Source organism: Mustela nigripes, chromosome 3, assembly GCF_022355385.1.
Source record: "Mustela nigripes isolate SB6536 chromosome 3, MUSNIG.SB6536, whole genome shotgun sequence".
Classification (NCBI taxonomy): Eukaryota; Metazoa; Chordata; class Mammalia; order Carnivora; family Mustelidae; genus Mustela; species Mustela nigripes.
The window spans coordinates 147,760,880-147,782,226 of record NC_081559.1 but is presented as its reverse complement, the minus strand read 5'-3'; the positions used below and the strand labels follow the sequence as shown (position 1 = coordinate 147,782,226).

At 34.3% G+C, this 21,347-nt stretch overlaps 1 protein-coding gene and 1 pseudogene across 14 annotated transcripts in view; both read right to left on the bottom strand.

Moving 5' to 3' along the window:
- The window catches only part of RALYL (RALY RNA binding protein like), a 691,697-nt gene that overhangs the window by 366,222 nt on the left and 304,128 nt on the right, over positions 1 to 21,347 (bottom strand). For all 14 annotated transcript variants that reach the window (XM_059394797.1, XM_059394795.1, XM_059394793.1 and 11 more), the window contains one exon: positions 1,912 to 2,190. In XM_059394797.1, the coding sequence (XP_059250780.1) occupies positions 1,912 to 2,167 (256 nt within the window). In that variant the 5' untranslated portion in view covers positions 2,168 to 2,190. The remainder of the gene's footprint in view (positions 1 to 1,911; positions 2,191 to 21,347) is intronic.
- On the bottom strand, positions 15,137 to 15,270 carry LOC132014626 (U2 spliceosomal RNA; annotated as a pseudogene).

Genomic DNA, 21,347 nt, shown 5'->3' with positions numbered 1-21,347 from the left:
ATTTTTTATTTTTTATAAACATATATTTTTATCCCCAGGGGTACAGGTCTGTGAATCACCAGGTTTACACACTTCACAGCACTCACCAAATCACATACCCTCCCCAATGTCCATAATCCCACCCCCTTCTCCCAAACCCCCTCCCTCCCAGCAACCCTCAGTTTGTTTTGTGAGATTAAGAGTCACTTATGTTTTGTCTCCCTCCCAATCCCATCTTCTTCATCATATATTTTTTTAAAGATTTTACTTATTTATTTGAAAGACAGAGATCACAAGTAGGCAGAGAGGCAGGCAGAGAGAGAGGGGGAAGCAGGCTCCCTGCTGAGTGGAGAGCCTGATGTGGGGCTCGAACCCAGAACCCTGGGATCACGACTTGAGCCGAAGGCAGAGGCTTTAACCCTCTGAGCCACCCAGGCGCCCCTAAATCCAATTTTTTTCCTTAATATAAAATATATTCCTACAGCTTAAATGTTGCAGGGAAAAATATTCTTACTGGTATTTTTCAGTCTTATGACCATCATGACCATTGTTCATACATGGACCCCTAATTCTGTTTATTAATTTCATTTCCTTGTTTTCTAGAAAAAAATCATCATATATATATTTTTTTATATTTTTTATTTTTTATAAACATATATTTTTATCCCCAGGGGTACAGGTCTGTGAATCACCAGGTTTACACACTTCACAGCACTCACCAAAGCACATACCCTCCCCAATGTCCATAATCCCACCCCCTTCTCCCAAACCCCCTCCCCCCGGCAACCCTCAGTTTGTTTTGTGAGATTAAGAGTCACTTATGGTATGTCTCCCTCCCAATCCCATCTTGAGAGTGGAAAGAAGCAGACCTGTTAGGTGGTTACTTCAGCAGCCTAGCTGAGGCATAATGGTGGCCTGGATGAGATGGCTACTGGCAGATCTAAAAGATGATTGGGTTTGGGATATATCGAAGGCAAGAAACATGATGATAGATTATATCTGCAGTGTGGAGAGAAAAGAAGAATCAGAGTTGACACCTCAGTGTTTGTTTGAAAAATTGATTAAGTGAGGGTTCCAGTTACTGTGATGCAGAAGCCTGGGAATGAAGGGAAATTGAGGATGTGAAAAATCAAAAGGGTTTTGTTCTGGGCATATGATGCCGAGAGAACTTAAAATACGAATCTGGACAGGAGAAGAGGTATACATTAAGGGATCAGTGGTGTCTTAATTATGTTTTTTTCTCTTGTAGAAAAATAGACTAATTTTTATTTTTTAATCCACAGATTTATTATAAAGTATTTCCTCCTAATAATTTGCATTTTACTTCAGACTATATTCTTTTCTCTCCTTTGAAAAAAACCTATATATTTCTTGAATATTAGATAAAAATTTGATCATGACTGAACAGGCATGACATACAAGATTCTGGACTAGATAAGAAAGAGTGGGTTATATTCCTTTTCCAGTTCTCGATTAACTTCTTATTGCTATTTTCTATCTCTTCTCTTCAAACAATAAAAACAGAAAATTAGGAAAATATGCTAACCCTCAGAGCAAATGCTAAAAGTATAAAAGACAGAGTTATCTTTTTGCTTAGCATAGTGTTTCCTGGAAGACAGGTACCGTTTCAAGTCAAATAAAGTAAAATATGATGCATATTTTTTCATTTTCCTGGACCTCTTAGGCTTGGTGGAGGGAACACGTCCTACAACACGGACTTGATCTCAAGTCTGTAAACTGGCAGAAAAAATAAGAAACACGTAAAACAATACAAAAACATGAAAGTAATATAAATTACCAATATGCAAACGCTATACCTGGTTAAATAAGAGAGATATTATGGTAGTGCTGGCTTTGTCACAGCTAAATTGTATGCAGATATGCGCAAAGACGGGAACACTAATGTGAAAGCCATACGTGAGCATGACTTACCAAGTGGTTGGCCGGCAATGATCCTGGCATTCTCTCCAGCCACTGCCGCTCTTGCGTGTCGCTCACTCATGTACTGTACAAATGCATAACCCTTGTGAACTGAGCATCCAACTATTTTTCCATACTTTGAGAAAATGGCTTCAATGTCAACTTTCTTGACAATGGCTGTATTTAGATTGCCGATGAAAACTCGGGAGTTGATGGACTTGGGGTCATTCTTATTGGTGACATTGCTGGTCTGTGTTTTGCCAGTCATGGTTGGCTCACCTTGTTTTAATCCTTAAACAAACAAACAGAAATAATCAAAAGGAAAAGAATTAGGTTGGATGGATATTACCAATATTTAACATTTTTCAACAGTGTACCAGGTAATCTCAAATCCCTAATTACCGCTGATTTTCTTGAGAAGAAAATTTAGAAATATAAAAGTTGAACACTACATTACAAAATGAAGAAAACACTTATAAACACTTGGCGTATAGTTATAAATGGATTCCTGATTTATTTATCCAAAATCCAGCCTCACATAATGATGAAACCTTTTGTAGTTGTTTGTATTTTGAAATCAATCAATTTTTCAGAAGGAAGTCTGAGGAATAAACCACCTGATATTGTTAGCACATGCATTTTTAGCTCTACATTTTCCATAAAATGCACATATATTGGATCTTTCATTATCAGAAACTTTTTATCAGAAACTAACAATTCTTTCCACTAAATGCTGTAGGAGTGAAAAAAGGTTTAAAAATTTATTTAAAAATTTAACATAAGAAAAATGTAATTGCGTAAGTAAGGGATTTAACCAGAGTTAATTCTGTACATTGTCTTAATGGAGCCAATTTCATATATTGGTTAAAAAAAAAAAAAAAGACAACATGTGTACCTAGTTTTCATCAATGATCAGCAAATTAGTAGACTGGCATCTGTGTTGAAATTTCTATTCTCAAACTCATTTTTAATTCATTTAACTAAAAGCTCCTATGTTGCCCAAGGACTGCCAGTATTTCTAAAAACTGTTTTCTAAGCTTGGCAGAGTATTTAATTGTGCTTAATTAAACTCAATGAAACTTTTATTTCTAAGTACTCCAGCACTTGCAGACTTATTTTTGTAAGGTTTTAAAAATTCATTCATTCATTCGTTTATCCAACAATATTTATTAAGCACCTTTTTTTCTTTCTCTCTCTCTTTCCTCCCTCCCTCCTCCTTCCTTCCTTCCTCCCTTCCCTCCTTTTCCTTCCTTTCATCCTTCCATTTTTCCCTTCCCTGCTTCCCCCTCCCCCTCTCCCTCCCTCCCTTCCTTCCTTATTTCTTTTGTTTTTGGCCAGACATTTTCTTCTAAAGTGACTACGACTTTAAAAAAACTAATATGGTGAAACTAAAATTTCAACAAGGATACAATCTCTGACATTGATGATCACTGTTAAACATTAGCTAATTAATACATTTTATCAGTGCTATATATAGATAGATACAGATATATATACACATACATATCTATATACATTTATATACTTTCATATGAATAATCTCTTTTAAAACCTTATAGCTATAAAAACAATAAATACATCTTTTTAAAAAATAATTTTAAATAATATTTTTAAGTTGAGCATTAAAGTGATAGAAATCTTAAACGCATATAAATTGAATATATTTGAAAAAAAATAAATAAATTGAATATATTTGAAAATTTACTGGCTAAACCAGATACTTCTGAAATCAAGAGCAACGAATAACATAAAAATGATTCAAATTAGGTTGTTAATGATCACATTTTGGATTATTAAAATTTTACTAAATAGTCAAAATTATACATAACCCTTTATAATGAAGTTTGAGTTCATAAACATTTAGATATTCCATAAAAAGTAATAGTATGGCATCATTCAAATCAAGGATTATGTTGCTTTCTCGTTTTGCTTCAGTTTAGCTAGACTTGAGTGGTTGCTTTAGGAATTATTCAGGGTTAGGGTTAAAAGAAAGGAAAGCTGGTAATTTTGTTTTTAATTTTGCAACTTGAGTTATTGCAAATCTCAAGACAAATGCTCTGAGAATCAACTGGATACAGAAAAGTCAAGGTGTACATATGTATTTTAAACAAATGACTAGCTACCTCATATAATTTCATGTATTTTAATCACACTGAAAGGGAAAACTAAAGATCCATTTTGGGGGCTCCAGAATCCATAGTTACCTTTCTTACCACTCCAGGCCAACATGAGTAATGCAATCCATAGAAATACTCTTATTTCCTTTTTCTCTTATGTAATCAATGTTTTTAGAAATATAGTAGAGTTACTTTCAATAATAAACCATGACTATGGTTGATGTTTTATTTCCTAAAGAGGGATGAACTGGTTAAAATGCAAACTCAAGAACTGTTTGAGTGGGTCAGACCCATGGCTGACAGAGCCCAGTGGTCTCTCTTTGATAATGACCCTGAGTCAAATTTAGATGAAGGCATAGCTATTCTAGAATTCCACATGCTCTCTCTGACTGCATCTGTTTGTTCTATGTAAATGATTTTCAAAGCTGTAACTCCAAATTGCCAATTGTGTAATTCTTCTTATTGATTCTTCATCACCTTATAGTCTGTATGTGTCTACTCTCTCACACAAGATTACTTGCCAGTTTCTATCAGCATTTATAATGACAAAGTTTTGTCACAGTGTTGTACATTGACATTTCAACATTCTGCAAAATCGTCCTAATTCATAGTATAATATTTAGCTTGTACTTCTATATTACATGAATCTTCAATCAGTCGAAGGACTTCACTTTCAGACATGATAGAATAACAGGGGTTTTAACCTTCCTGACTCCAAAAACTAGAAAATCAGGTTAATATAGATGAAACAACTGTTTTCAGACATTAAACCACAGGCATCGCAGAGCCATGACATCTAAGAGAAAAGGAACATATTTCAGGTCATAGAGCTGCGATATGTGTCTATGTGTAATGTGTTCGCATATGTGTGACTGAAAGCAGAGGCAGCTACCTTACTGAGTTGAGGCAATAGAAATCAGAGCTCAGGGAGTCTGACAAACCAGGAAATTGTGAGGCAGATTTCTAGAAAGAAGAGAGTTATTCAGACTACTCCACTTGTCTTCAGGATCTTTTGAGTCTATGTTGGTTCCTAGAATATGCATGCAAAAGTTCAGCTCTATGAGGTTGGTTAAAAACTTATTGGAAAGCTGTCAGTTACCAGACCCATAAAAGGCTGAGAATCATTCAAGTTCCTACCAGCAACAGTAGAGTGTCCAAACCGGCCCCCTGGAGCATTATATTCAGACACCAGATAAGTGATCCCCTACAGTAAAAGGTACTCTTGCGACAACCCTAAAAGAACTTAAAAACAAGTCTCAAGATGATCGAACTAAACCAAAAACAATCCAAAGGTCTACCAGAGCAAAGCACAATACTTATTTAAAAAAAAAAAAAAAAAAAAAAACTCACACAACACAAAATACAAAATCTTTAGCATTCAAGAAAAAATTCCTAGAGATCCGATGAATTGAAAAGTGTGACCCATAACCAGGAGAAAAATTAATGATATAAAAAAAGAATTAAAGGAATGTCTACACTCTTAATCTCAGGAAATGAACTGAGGGTTACTGGGCGGGGGGCGTGGAGGGAGAGGGTGTTTGGGTTATGAACACTGGGGAGGGTATGTGCTATGGCGAGTGCTGTGAATTGTGTAAGACATCTGATGATTCACAGACCTGGGATCCTGAAGCAAATAATACATTATATATGTTAACAAAGGAACATCTACAGATGAAAACTAGATCTAAAATTAAAAATACATACTTAATAGATATTATAGGTGATAAGACTCTGCAGAAAACAGATTTCTGAATTTGAAGTTATGGAAATAGTGAATATCCAAGATGTATTATAGAGATAAAACGCTAAGAAAAAAAGCTGAGCAGAGAGCCTCGGTAAGTCAAATGATAGTACCACGCTATTTAATATACACACACCTGGAGTCCCACAGGGGTAAAAATACTCAAAAGAACAATAGTCAAATATCTCCCAAATTTGATGAAAATTCTATCATTCCAGAGATCCAAGAATCTCACTGAATTCTAATCAGAATAAACAAAACGACAGACTGATCATAATCAAATTGCTGAAAACCACTGATAAAAAGAAAAATCAAGGAGCTCTGAGGTACTGAAATAATGCTTACATTACTCCATGCAATCCGTGCACTGGGTGTGGTGCAAAAACAATGAATACTGTTATGCTGAAAATAAATTTAAAAATTAAAAAATAAAATGCTTACATTGTGAGAATAGTCAAGGAGATGTTATAGCTACAAAGCAAATGACAAGAGAAAAATGAACATTTTGATGAAAATGCAACTAATCCTAGAACTTGTCTCTTTGTTTTTAAGCTAGAAGTTTGAAAGGAGCTAGTGTTAAGTGTTTATGAAGGCTGCCATATGATAAACTATAAACCACTGATGCCCCACAGAATTTTCTATAAAGACGGACATATTCCATACCTACACTACCTAAAATGGTAGTCAATAACCCCATTTGACTTTTGAGTACTTTACTCTTGCCACTATGAGTGAAGTACTGTATTTTTTATTTAAAATTTAAATTAAAATTTTAATTTTTAAAATTTACTTTAAAATTTTTAATTTTAGTTAAAATTAAAGCAATATTTTAATGCATTTTTGTACCCAAAAAGGCTAAACAGGACTCTTGTCCTTTAAAAATATAATTACTGTATAACTCAGAAACTATTTGTTTATTTGTGTATTACAGAATATGTTTTTGGTCCCAGAAAGTTACAAAAGATATGATGGTATTAGATATGTTTCAGAAGAAGAATAATTAAAAATTTAAACAGTTGCCATATGAAGACTAATGTAAGAGTACTGTGGAAACAACTAAGATGCCCTTCAACAGACAAATGGATAAAGAAGATGTGGTCCACAAACACAATGGAATATTAGCCACCAGAAAGGATGATTACCCAACTTTTGCATCAACAAGGATGGGACTGGAGGAGATTATGCTAAGTGAAATAAGTCAAACAGAGAAAGTCAATTGTCATATAGTTTCACTTATTTATGGAACATAAGGAATAGCATGGAGGACATTAGGAGAAGGAAGGGAAAAATGAAGGGGGAGAAATTGAAGTTGGAGATAAACCACGAGAAACTATGGACTCTGGGAATGAAATGAAGGGTTTCAGAGGGGAGGTGGGTGGGGGGGTGGGTGAGCGGGGTGATGGGTATTAAGGAGGGCACGAATTGCATAAAGCACTGGGTGTTGTATGCAAACAATGAATCTTGGAACACTACATCAAAACTAATGATGTACTGTATGGTAACTAACACAATATTTAAAAAAAAAGAGTAAGGTTTTCATTCTGAAAATATCACACCAAGATTGTAAATACTCTATAAAATCAGAAAGAATGTGTATGGAATAGTTAAAGATCTGTCTTCGCAGATTTCTAGCTTTGAATCTAAGAAAGATACATTAATTATTAAAGACAACATTAAAATTTACTATAGAGAAAACATTTTTGGGGTAGACAAGATTAATACAGCAGTAAATTCTACTCTTCTCTTGATTTCATGGTCCTGCATTTCCAAACTTAGATTTATTTAGACATTCAATTGAACACAGAATAAACTACAAAAATAACAACAAGAAATACCCTAGTATTCAAGAAAGTCAGTCAACAATACTAGTGCATGTTATATTCAAAAACCTGGGAAAAGAAGAAAAAGATACAAAAATGATTAAGAAAAGAATATCATGCCCTAAACATTATAATCTGTTAAAGTCTAGAGTTAGTACTCAAAGAAGTCCTATAATATATGTTAAAACCTTGGAAGTGCTGCAAGATTTACAAACTAGTGATATCTGAAAAGAAAGAGCTCATATCCAGTTGAGAAGACCAGAGAAAACTTCTTGAATCAGAAAATATCTGATTTTATCATTAAAGAACATTATGAAAATTCAATGAGCACATAGTTAGTTTCTTAACATACACAAAAGGACAGCCGTTTTCCAAATACTTTTAACTCATCTAAATGTACTTGAATATTTTTTTACATTTAAAAAAGTTGGCATAAAACTTCTTAAATGTATAATTATAAAAAAGGAAAAAGTTGAACCAAAATAAACAAATTTATTTAATCACCTTTTCTTGGACAAAATAAACCAAAAGAATGTCCCCCCAAAAGTCTGAATTTATTCTTCAGAAAACCATCCACAATTTAGGAAGACATAACAAATCTACCAGGGCAGTGACAGACAGTTCTTCAGCAGAATTCTAAAAACTATTCATAAAAGCTTCATAAAAACTATTTTGTTTATAAAAAAATAAAAATTTAAAAAACTTAAAAAAAACTATTTTGTGAAAAACGTTAAGATGCCCATTTGCATGAGAAAATCAAGTATATGTGGTGATATTCTATCACCCATAAACATCACTATTATAATGAATACTCAATTCTTAGATCGCAGACCACTTCCTACAATAAGCCACAGGTAGTTTTTTCAAAGTAAATATTTTACAGAATGTGTACACACAAAAGGAAATAACACATATGAAGGGAAAAAAAGTAGTTTTAACCTGAAGATATTTACTGTTAAAATTTTGGGGTATTTTCTTTGCCATTGCTTTCCAGTACTTAGAAGAAAAAGAGTTATAAATTAGAAAAAAGTCATCATAATCTATATACCTAGTGCCACTGCTTATTACTTCTACTCATTTTATTATGCTATTATAAACCATCTTATTGGATATAACTTACACAATCACATACTAACAAGCTGTACCATGATTTTCTTCATTCTCTTGATGAGCATTTAGCTTGTTTCCAATTTTTTTCAGATAACAAAAGTATCTCAGATGAACAATGACAAATTTAGTGAGGATAAATTCCTAATGCTAAAATTCTTTGTCAAACAGGAAAGAAAAAACCTCTACTTTAGTTATCAATCCTCAGATATTTTCTAGAAAGTTTAAACACCTTTTCACTTCCATCTGTATTGGCTGTTTTAAGACACTCAGAGTATTTTTGATGTCTTCCATCACCTCCTTAAGTACCATATTCAAAATATTTTCTGATTCATTAGGTTGAGTAGGAAGAATGGGCAAACATACCATAAACTCAATAAGAGAGGGATATTCTGATCTCTGAAATGATGTAAATGAAGTTTATGACCTTAGCTAGACTGGCACTAGTAACAGACACAGCATAATTCTCTTGTACTCAGAAAAAAGTAAATTAGTGTTTGGAGCTTCCATTAGGATATGGATATCCATTAGGCATATCACCGAAGTCATTATTATTTAAAAAAATAAAAACTATTCTGATTTCCTTTGTTAAATGCACACTTATTAAGTCTACATATTATATTTTAATATATTAATGTTACATAGTATGTTTTCAATGTTCATTAAAAATTTAACTATTGATTATAAATAAATTAAAAACACTATTAAGATATTTGAACTTTCAGCAGTCCTTCTATCTCAATATTATAATTCGGTTACTACAATTATGAATAACATTCAGAGCAGAAGTGAAATTTACTACTCATTAAGTTTTGCAAGCATATTAATTAGAGTCACATTAACCTATTTTTTATAAAACTTTTTTAAAACTGTGTACCTCAGACAATGACTGTAATATTTTGGCAATAGCACACTATAAGAACCAAGAAATCCAGTTGCCATTTTCCTTTTTAACTACAGTTTGTGTGTAAAAAGATTAAAGACATAAAATATTTTGCTATTAATTTAATAAGGAGTTGCTGGTAATAAAGGTGATATGATAAATTTTATAGAAAATTAATATGAGATATTTTAGGAAGAAAAATGGTTTAAAATGCCACTTAGTGGGATATAGAAAGATTTTTAAAATAGGCAAATGATAGTATTGCATTCCACATTCAGGGCAGAACATAAAAATTTAATGAAATTATTGTAAACAATAGAAAAAATAAAATTATTATAAAAATAAAAATGGCATTAATTAATTAGCAAAGAATGTTAGCTAAAATATCTTAGTAGCAGTGATTGTCTTTGAATAGAACCACTAACTACAAAGAAATAAGTGTTTTTTTTTAAAGATTTTATTTATTTATTTGACAGAGAGAGATCACAAGTAGGCAGAGAGGCAGGCAGAGAGAGAGAGAGGAGGAAGCAGGCTCCCTGCTGAGCAGAGAGCCCGATCCAGGACTCCATCCCAGGACTCTGAGATCATGACCTGAGCCGAAGGCAGTGGCTTAACCCACTGAGCCACCCAGGCGCCCGAAATAAGTGTTTTTAATCTGGAGCTTAAGATTAAGTAGTTGATAGGAAAACAAAAACTACTAAGTAAACACATATAAGTATAAATAATGTAATAACTGTAGTTACAAAAAGGTAATCATTTTGCATTGGTTATTCTAACTATAAATTGGAAATCAATGGATATTAGTGAGTCAACATTTCAAACATAATTAAGAACTTGAAATATTAATCAACCTCTGTGTTAAAATTCAACTTCTGAATTAAAATTATTTTGGAAAATATAAATTGATAAATGAGTCAATTTTTGTAAACAAGGAGTAATGATTAAGTGTTAAGCCATCTCTTGTGAAGCACTTAAAAAGGTGTGGAAGATCCAACCACTATTTGGCAGAGGGTTATTATGGTTTAAAGAAACCATCACCTTGGTTCATGAGAGAGAGAGGTCAGACACAACCCCGTGTAAATCATGACCAATCTGAAAGAACACAGGTTAGGTCAGGCCTCTGATCAAGAATAAAGTAAGAAACAGATCATCAGTATAATTCTTTTTTTTTTTTTCTTCATGCATTAGTGAACTTGGGCTGCTATAATAAAATGCCAGAGCCTGGGTAGTTTAAACAGCAGACATTTATTTCTCACACTTCTAAAGGCTAAAAGTTCAAAATCAAAGTGCAAACTGATTCAGTTCTTGGTAGGAGATTTCCTCCTCCTCACTATGTCTTCACATAGTAGAGAGAAAAGTTCTGGCCTCTCTTCCTCTTCTTAAAAGGATACTGACCCCATCAGGAGAGCCATACCTTCATGACCCCACCTAAACCGAATTACTCCCCTAAAATCCTATCTTCACATTATGGGTTTATTATGGGTTTGGGGTTCAACATATGAATTTAGAGGGTACATAATGTATTCCTTAGAATTTCACATCACCCAAGGATAAAAACTTATTTGTGTTTGGAGTTTTCAGGAAATGAAATGAACTTTCTATGAAGCATTAGAGAGATTGTGACTGGTGTTACATCTGTTATATCAGGGATCATGTAAGCATTGTCTATTTGATCACCAAATTCAAAGTATAGGATTCCACTGTGATTTTTACAAGTAAGGAACATTATCAACTTTAAATTAAAAAAAAGAAGATTCAAAGGGATAAAACCATATAGTTATTTAACTCAAAAGTATTCATTTCATGGAGTTATCCTGAGTATACTCACATTCTCTAGAATATGAAAAATTTGGTATCAATCTAGGAAATTTATTGCATATGATGTTCTCAAAAGCTTTCTCCTATGCAAAACAGATCCTTCAGTCACACAAGTTGTCTAAGAGCAAGACTGTAATGCTATTTCCAAGAAAACTCCACTGGTTAACATGACCTAGGCAGAAGACTGTTTTGAGTTACACAGAGAAGTTGAATCAAGAATAATTAGGCACTTTCTACTACTTGACTAGGGAAAAGAAGTCAATCAGGGATAGTAGGTTTTGTAATATAAGGCATATAGAGCACTAACTGCTATCTGAACCATTATTTGGCAGAGGATTGTGAATAATGAGGTAGTTACCTTGGTTTCTGACTGGTCAACCACATCCATGTAGAAATCAAGACCAATGTGACAAGACCCCTTAGTGTTCTGGGACCATGCAGTCAGAAAAAAGTACGAAACAAGTAATAGGTGTCCCTTCATTCTTTGTCACATAACCTTTGTTTTTTAATGCCTGTTATAAACATTGCTAAAACAGTTGCTATTTAAGAGATTTTGAATTTTCAAAGATGGTCTACAAATCATTAAAACTATTTCAAAAGTAGTTATGCAAAAGTTATTTTATATTTAACAAGCATTTAGTACTTAGCAATTATTATATAACTGCCATTGGTTTAAGGGTTTATTAAATATCCACTCATTTAGAATAGTTAGGAGAGGGTTCTACCTTTTCCCTTCATTTCCTCTGGGATCTGAAGTATTTCCAGAAAAGTGTTTCAACTTACCTGAGGGAGACACCAATTTGGGTTTAATATTGAGAAGCCTCATCACCACTGTAACCATACAGGTTATGCAGAAAGGAATAGCCACAAACTGCTAAGATTTAGTCTGTGATTTATATTAAGAATTATATTAAGCATGCTAGGTAACACCATATCTTAAGAATGCCCAGAGATGATTCTGGAAAATTTTTCCTCAGAATTTGTTAGCTCCACCAATTTACTGGCTCCAATTAGAGTTTCCCTGAAATAATATAAAACAGAGCAGAATGCATTCAACTTTGTGTTGAACTTCTTCTGCTAGTCACACGGTAATGAATGCTATGTTATAGTTCACATTAATACAATTTAAAAATGTAAATATGGACATTCAAAGCAAAAGCATCAGAATATTCACTTCTAATTGATGCATTACATGAGGCCGGCAATGGAGAATTAGAAGATTGTTCTTGTGTATTCACTATGATAAAACTATGCTCTGTTCCCCATATTCCTCCACTGAATAAAACATCCTTCTCCATTTTTAAACTCTCAGGTCACTTAAAGCTAAATTGCAGGAGATAAACACTGTCATGCCCACAGGAGAAATTCACTCACTCCTAGTTAACAGGTCCTTTCCACTCTTGTCCTCTTTGTTCAAACTGTCAATCATGACAGTTCCCTCAGGAGTTAAATTCGGACCACTAAGTGATTTCATGGAGGCTACTAAACTGCCCGCAGAGATGAACAACTTTCAATCATTATTGATGTGGCTTTGGAAGACCGGTCCTAGAGTAAAAGGTTTTAAATCCCACAACCAACCCTCTGGCACTTCTGCGCTCTCCTGAAATAGAAATAAATGCCCTACAGTAGGTGCAACGGTGAACTGCCCTCCACAAAATTGAATATTTGGGTTGTATTAAGTAGCCATAAAAATGATATAGTGAAAATGCCTACTGTATAAAGTTCCTGTTTACAAATTCCTTAAACTCAGCACCTCTGAATGCAGATACAGCATTATAAATGACAGCATCTAGCCATCCAGATATTGCAAATAACTGATTTAAAGCATAATTTCTCTTTGGTGGAACAAATACTGTCCCCGTTGCTGCCATAGCCTATGACGGGACACAAAATGTTCCAATTCTCCCCTACCCTTAGCTACACAAGGCAGAATCTCCATAAAATATTAGAAAATCCCAGGAAACGTAGAAATTAAGAATTATGGATGCCCTTTTCTGAATAGAAGCTAAAGGTTATCAATAATTACCACCTATTTGTAAGCTTGGTAAAAGATTTGTTAAGACCTTATGCCACAAATGATAGTAAGGAGAGAGTAACTGTAGGTATGAGATAACTATGCCCCCTAAGTGTCTTAATTCACTAGACATCTATAGTCTCCACATAGACGTCCTACTGTTTTTTTTTTCTTAGTAAGTTTTTTTTTTTAATTTATTATTTTTTAAATAAACATATTATGTATTTTTTATCCCCAGGGCTTTTCTTACCTAGTTTTAATATTAGCATAACTAATCAGACTTGGGGAGGAAAACTACCTTCATTTTTAAGAATGCTGTTGTTGGATTTATACATACAAGGATCACTAATATGTATCAAACTAGTAATGTAGTGTATTGTACAAATTATCTCTAATTTTTTTAAAGCTGCTTAAGAGCACATTTTCCATGATGAACACTGAATAATGTATAGAATTGTTGAGTCACTGTATTAGACACTTGAAACAATATAACACTGTATTTAACTACACTCAAGTTAAAAAAAAAAAAAAAGGAATTTGTCAAAGTTTACCTTGTGATTGGGTTTCAGCCCATGAAAAGTATAGCCAGCTCTCCTCTTTCTGGATGAGTAACTAAGCAGATATGTAACCTCTGGGATGCTCAGTTTTCTATCAGATAACTTCTCTGGAGCTGAATTTGGACTCTGATTTCTAGTGCTTTCCACCAGGTCTTTCCCAAATTGCTTCTCCAGGGACCTCTGGAGATATAACACAGCTTCTGATAATATTCTATCTGAGATCACTGTAATTCTGAAGTTAGCATGTTTTCTCAAAAGAGGTTCTTGTGAATCAACATACTGAAGAGGTTTTAATTAACAAGTGACATATCAGAGCCTTGGCTGATATTTATCTCATACTCATGCAGCAATTGAGATTCTATAGGTATCTTGCCTTTGGTATTATGATCTGGTCCTTGAGTATAATGGCATGTTCATAATAAGTACCTGATATCATACAAGTTCAGGCATCTCGGTCTACACATGGACTTTCAGAAATGACTTTCATGTTTCACCCATCTTCTCTTTCAGTACTTGATATTGCAAGTGAAACTCATGAGAGCTTGCAGAGGAGCCAGGAAGACTATTTGGATCTAAACTTCATCTATATTGTACATGTCCTGTGCTCAGGTAACAATATTCAGTGTTGGAAATGCTCTTTTTCAACATTTGTTAGACATTTTGGAGATACTGCTACAATTTTTATTTGTAATTTCTGCTCTAAATAATGAGATCATCTGTGGAGGTAATATTCTGGGAAGGTCAGACTCCAGAAATTGGCCAATTCTACACAGACTGCTGCATTTATACAGAAATATGATCTACTGGGCTCTTATTAGCTTCCGCGCTGATGAGACAGATAGAAATTAATATTCATTGCACACACACACTGATACCAATGGTTTATAATTTACAAAGGTCTATACTAAACCAACATGACAAGCTGTAGCCAGAACAGCTCTGTCTCTCAGAACAATAACGAAAATTGGATCTGCAGCTGGAGAGAACCCCTCCCTGGAGAGGGAGATAATCTACAGTCAGATATCCTCCTGGGGATGGACCCAGGGAAGCTTATGCCTGAAAAGTAGAGGAGGGTGCTGGGTCTCCACTTTATACAGTCTTTGTCTTACTCTTAAAGTCTTTTATCCTTTCTTCACATTAAAGAGACCCTTAACCTTGGTTTTTCATGAATTTTGGTTCAATAGAGTGGTCACTGAAGGCTTTCAAAACACATTTCACATGCAAATTTTTCTCAGAACATGTTATTATTTAAAGTATTTCAAACTGATAAGAACAGATACTACACTTGATCTTAGCCAAAAGGCCCTGAGAGATCATATAGGTCCAAAATATAAGCAACAAAATAGCTTCTTTGGGCTGTTTCGTTTAAGATATTTAAATCTCTGGTCAATGCGTTACACAAAACTTTGCAAAGAGAGAGAAAATCATTCGTTTGATTTTATAGATAATTTTAGTGAGAAATATGTAGTAACAAAATCAACTGCATATGTCCTATATCTGTCCTTTCATGCAGCTCTCATTTTCTTACCAAGTTAAATACAGAGATGATGTATATTATGCATATATATGCCTGTATGTATATATATATACACATATATACACACACACATGCGCATATTTTCACACTTTTTTTTTAGATTTTTATTTATTTATTTGACAGACAGAGATCACAAGTAGGCAGAGAGGCAGGCAGAGAGAGAGGAAGAAGCAGACTCCCTGCCAAGCAGAGAGCCTAATGCAGGACTTGATTCCAAGACCCTGAGATCATGACCTGCGCTGAAGGCAGAGGCTTAACCCACTGAGCCCCCCAGGTGACCCACATTTTCACTTTTATATAATTTAGCTCAGGGTTTTGAACATATCAGGTGCTTAACTCTCATTGAGTTCACTTTTAAATTTGCAAATGAAATTTTTAAAATGAATGAATGGGTGGATAAATGTCTGCTCTTCTTTTTGCTTCTTAAGGATATTATTCGTTTGATTGAAATATACACATCTACAACAACTCTATTCCTCCAACTTCCCAACCAGGCAAATAACAGTTCGACTTTTTTAATAATTTTGAGATAATTTTATAAGACAATACTAATTGGTAAATCCATTGCTTTCAATGACTGCATGATTAATTTTACTGAGAGTCAAAATTCCTGACAGAAGCGGCCAGAGATTCTGTGGGAGGAGCGTATCTGACAGGCTAACATCTGTAAAAAGCTCTGTCTTATCTCATGAGCAAGAAATGCGTTTTTTCCCTCTTGTGTCAACTGAAAGTTTGTTATATCCTGGTACATATGTATTCCATCTCGGTATGGTTACATAGTGTACAATCACTATATTTTATATGCATATGTATTTGAAAATATATATTCATAACTTTTGGCATGACCCACCACCTAAATCAAATAGAAGAGCCTATGTATATTAAATATATACGTAAACCAAATAGGTTGAAATACACACTGGAAGGAATTATCATATTTCTATAAGTAAAAAGCATAATTTTGAGAATCAAAGTGTAAGAAATACTTTTGACCACTATTGTTAATGGTAAGTATTTTTATGCATCCTCACAATTTTTGTGAAGTTTTGAAAGGAATACATGCTCACTACTGAATTAAGGAACATGCAATTCCATATTTGGAATGGATCTCATTATTTTAAAATGGTGTATAAAGACATTCCTCTCTACAAAAACATTTTAGCATCCATGAAACCTGACAGATTCAAACAGGAAAGAAGAGCTATTTTAAAAATTGGATGGGGAGTGGTTGTCTCCATTGTATCAAGAAAAAGCTTGTATTTTACCGAAGTATAGTCAGAAATAATAGCTATCACTATGTAGCTATTGTTTAGCTGATAGCTATGTAGTTTATTTGGTAAAATAAAACTGAATATCGCTTAGGGTCATAAAAACAAGCAGTAATGACCTCAGCTTTGCAAAGATTTATACAGAAAAACACAGATATTATAACTACATAAGTAGGTTTTGTAGGCTTGAGAGTCCAGAGGCCAAACTGATTTTTAAAAGAGTGCTGATACGTTTCTTACCCACTGCATATTCAGCAGGCATTATTTGTAGTGTTATCTGATTATCTCTAAGTTCCCATAAAACACTTAACATATAACAGCCACTTTTATTGGACCATCTGCTAGAACTCTAAGGGCTCTCCAGTGTAATTCTTCATTTATAATGAAACTAACAAAGGCAAAACCCTGGCACTTCCTAGGGTGACCCACGTCTGTAAGCCACGACCACACATCACACAAAGTCTGCTAAGAATTTGGGCTGAGGGAACATATTGCTGAACCTGGAGACAAAACAGATATATACTCTTAAATTTCAAAAACACTGGAGATCCAACAAAATGTACAAAAGATGTACAAAATTACAAAATTACAAACAAAATGTACAAAATTAACAAAAGATGTTAACTCATTAATAGTTTTTATGACGCTTTAATGATAGTAAGTTCCTAAGAATGTTATTATTTTTAGAAGTACAGCATTCCCTTATTTGTAAAGCTGAAGTGAGTCAGAAAATCCATGCGAGTGTCACACACTGGTGTTTCTTACCTTCAAAGAAGGAGTTTATGTCAGATAACTTTTCATGAATATGAAGTTTTTTCCATGTTTTATATTTTATGAAATACAAGGAGTATATATTATAGTGATTACCAACAAGAAAGTTATAGAACAGATGCATAATTTAATAGATATAATTTAATATAATAACGTTATAGAATAGATACATAATTTAAAAAATAAAGCATTGAAACCTTATTTCAATGTAATAAGAGATTATATTTCCTGATATCATATCTCAAAGAAGAATGTTCAGAAAATGTCCCCACATCATGAGTTTGTTCACGGTCGAGAACAAACCTCAGTGAGAATCAGCACAGACCCCCACCATTTGATAAATACTGTCTTCTGGCTGGTAAGTTAGCTCAGTAAAATACAATGAAAAACTAATCCTTATTACCTACAGTCATTATGCACATTTTAAACACAAAATAGCAATATTTCAATCATGTCAGGGCTTACATATGTTTTGCTTTGCTCATGTAGACCATGTGCTAAGACAGGGAAGACAACTTAATCTAAGTTGGGTGGATTGGTCAAAAGTCATAATTCTAAGCAAAGAAATGACATTGAGAGCCTGGGTTCAAAGCTAAAGCAAATGAAAAAACCAGAAGTAAGAACACCTTTTAGACATCTGAAAACTAAGAAGGAAAAAGAAAGAGCAGCAAAGTAAGAAACAAGACAAAACAAAAAATAATCAGAGAATGCTCAAGATTTTTGGTGGACTGGATCCTGCCTGTTATGTGTTGAGTTAGTAACAGCTGCCCTTGGTGGCTCCCACATTTGTCAAATGCTTTCCTAGATGGTTTGTAAGTTACCACTGAATTAAAAAATACAGCAAATAAGGTAGTATTATCCACATTCTACAGACTGACACAATTACACACACAGAAGCTAACTTGTCCAAGGGGACACAACATGAAATAGTGGAGTCCAGATTCAGACCAATGACTGTCCCGTTCCATTCCATCATGCTATTATTTCTTACCCATTCACAACACATTTCAACATTTCAGTACTGGAGGATTACGCAAGGAATCAGAGCAATTCAAATCTAAGGCCATTCCTTCCCATTCTGAGAAGATCCTCTCCTTTGAAGCGCTAACATCATGTTGAAGCAATCATGCTGAAGCACTACATGATTCACACTGAAGCACTACACGTACAGTGATCCATACATACGTCCACACATCAAAAGATGTGCCCACCCAGGCAGATAACCCCACACCTCTAAACTTCTGCATATACTGCATTGTATTGTTCTTAAAAATTTGTCTTTCTGCAACCAAACACCTTTTATGACATAATATATGTGTAATCAACATGATATGTACTTTTTTCCACAAGTAAGGCAAGCAAATGTATAAGTAGAAAAATATTTTTGTAATCCCCAACTTAGTTATTTAAGAAATATAGTTGTTATCATGTTCGTTTACATGTTCATGGATATTTATCTTACTTTAAAAAATCTGGTTATTTAGTTATTTAAGAAATACAGTTATTATGTTTGTCTACATGTTCATGGATATTTATCTTACTTTAAAAAAATCTGGTTATAAGTAATCCTTAAATTCTATAAAATATATCTACTTAAGTTGAAAAGATCTGTAAGAACCCTTTATTTACTTTTTTTTTTTTAAGATTTTTATTTATTTGACGGCAGTGTGGGGGAGCACAAACAAAGGGAGCAGCATGCAGAGGAAGAGGAAGAAGCAGAGAAGCAGACTCCCCGCTGAGCAGGCAGGGTTCCTCACCCCCCCAACTTCCACACCAACCCCTCCCCTTCACCTCCACCACCACCACCATGTGAGGCTTGATCCCAGGACCCTGAGATCATGACTTGAGCTGAAGGCAGACATTTGACCCACTGAGCCCCTTTATTATTATGATTTTTTATAATGCATCATCAGTCCGTTATAATAGGAGTAGCAGTAATCTAAAAATCATGGTTCAAAGCAAAACACTTAATTTTATTGGATTCTTGATTTCTTACTAGTGGAGCAGAATGGGTTATACTTTGTATGAGATTAAATCCAGGGGTGCCTGAGTGGCTCAGTCAGTTAAGCGTCTGCCTTCAGCATAGGTTGTGATCCCAAGGTCCTAGGATCAAACCCCACATCAGGTTCCCTGCTCAGCGGGGAGCCTGCTTCCCCCTCTCACACTCCCCTTGCTTTGCTTGTGCTCCCTGTCTCGCTCTCTCTCTCTCTCTGTCCAATAAATAAATAAATAAATAAATAAATAAAATCTTTAAGAAAAAAATACAATCACAAGGCAAACTGAAAAATTCAGCTTTAAAAAATACAGATTATTTGTACAGTACTTAGCATATAGTACTGTTTTAATAAATGTTAAATCAGCTTGTCCTACCACAATTCCTTTCAAGATTTTGTATTTAAATTGTTTTGTATTTATACAGCAATTCAAACCTCACAAAAATGCTCAACTATTATTATCTCATTGATTGTTATAATAACTGTGACAGAGATGGGACTTGTACTATTGGTGTCATTAACACAAAAAGCAGCTCAGGCTAAAATATTCAGCTATATTCAGCAGCTATATGATAATGATCATATAGCTATAGGGTTGAGTCTCAGGCCCACCAAGGCCTACTTTAGCTCTTATGTTCTCCAGCATTCCTTCTCTTTGTGATGCATACTAGTACAAACCACTGGGTTAACTCAATTGTTATTTTAGTGACGTAGTCTCAAGCACATGGAAAAATGTTTAACCTTGCTCATGAATTAGAGGATCTTACTTTCTTCACAAGGTGTGTGAACATGGTATTAAAATTCTATTCTGAAGGATAATAATCTTTAAAAATAGTGTTTCTGAAGTACCATAAGACCTCTTCATGTGTCTAACAAGCCTTCCCTTTTTTTTCTGAATCATTTCCCTTTACAATGATAGCAACAAGAGCACATTGACTCTAATGCATCATGTTAACAAATGTTTATTTAAATTCTTTGACACGCAGTCTTAGAAATGCCAGTCATTAATCTACTGCCAGGTATCAACTGGTGAAATATGTCCTTAATTTTCCTACTTCAGAGAGAATTAGCTTTGTACCCAGGCCTGCCAGAGCAAAAACCTCTTTTAGCTAAATGTGAAATACATTGTCATCAAGACCTAACGAACACCTTGTGAAATACACATTCAAACAAAGTACTTTTAACTGTCTACAATAGTCTCTAAAGTCATTGGCTAGAGCTCACCTCTAGGAACCCAGGGTAAGACACCATCTTCCTGCCAAACACACAGTGGGCCCTGCCGTTGGAGGGTAAAATAAACCTCGGTAAGCTGTGAAGTCACTCAAACTGACCTTCTGTGTCACAGAGCAACAAAAGTGACAAAGACCCTATGTGCTTAATGAGACTGAACAATCCATACTTGATGGCAAATTAACAGACTTCGTACTTCTGTAGACCTTTTATTTCCTTCTAATTCCAAGATACTAACCAGATGCCACAGCCTGAATTTCAGACTAGAAGCCTTTTAGTTGATCTCACCCAACCACAATTTCTGCATATCGGTTCACTATAGAACTGCATATGTGAAGACTACATAATTGGACTTTGGTATCCCATAATTAAATAATTACTTTTGGAATAAAATGGATCATGAAGGGACCAATGATGCCTGTGTCTCACAAACTGAGAAGTATTAATTCAATTCTGAGATAAATAAATGAGAATGGAATTTTATTTGCACTCAATTCTATTTCTAGATCTAATGGGTAAATAGGCTTTGAGGATAGTATCCAAGTGATTCTAGACTGTATCTGTTTGAAGTAAAGGAGATACAGCAGGCAA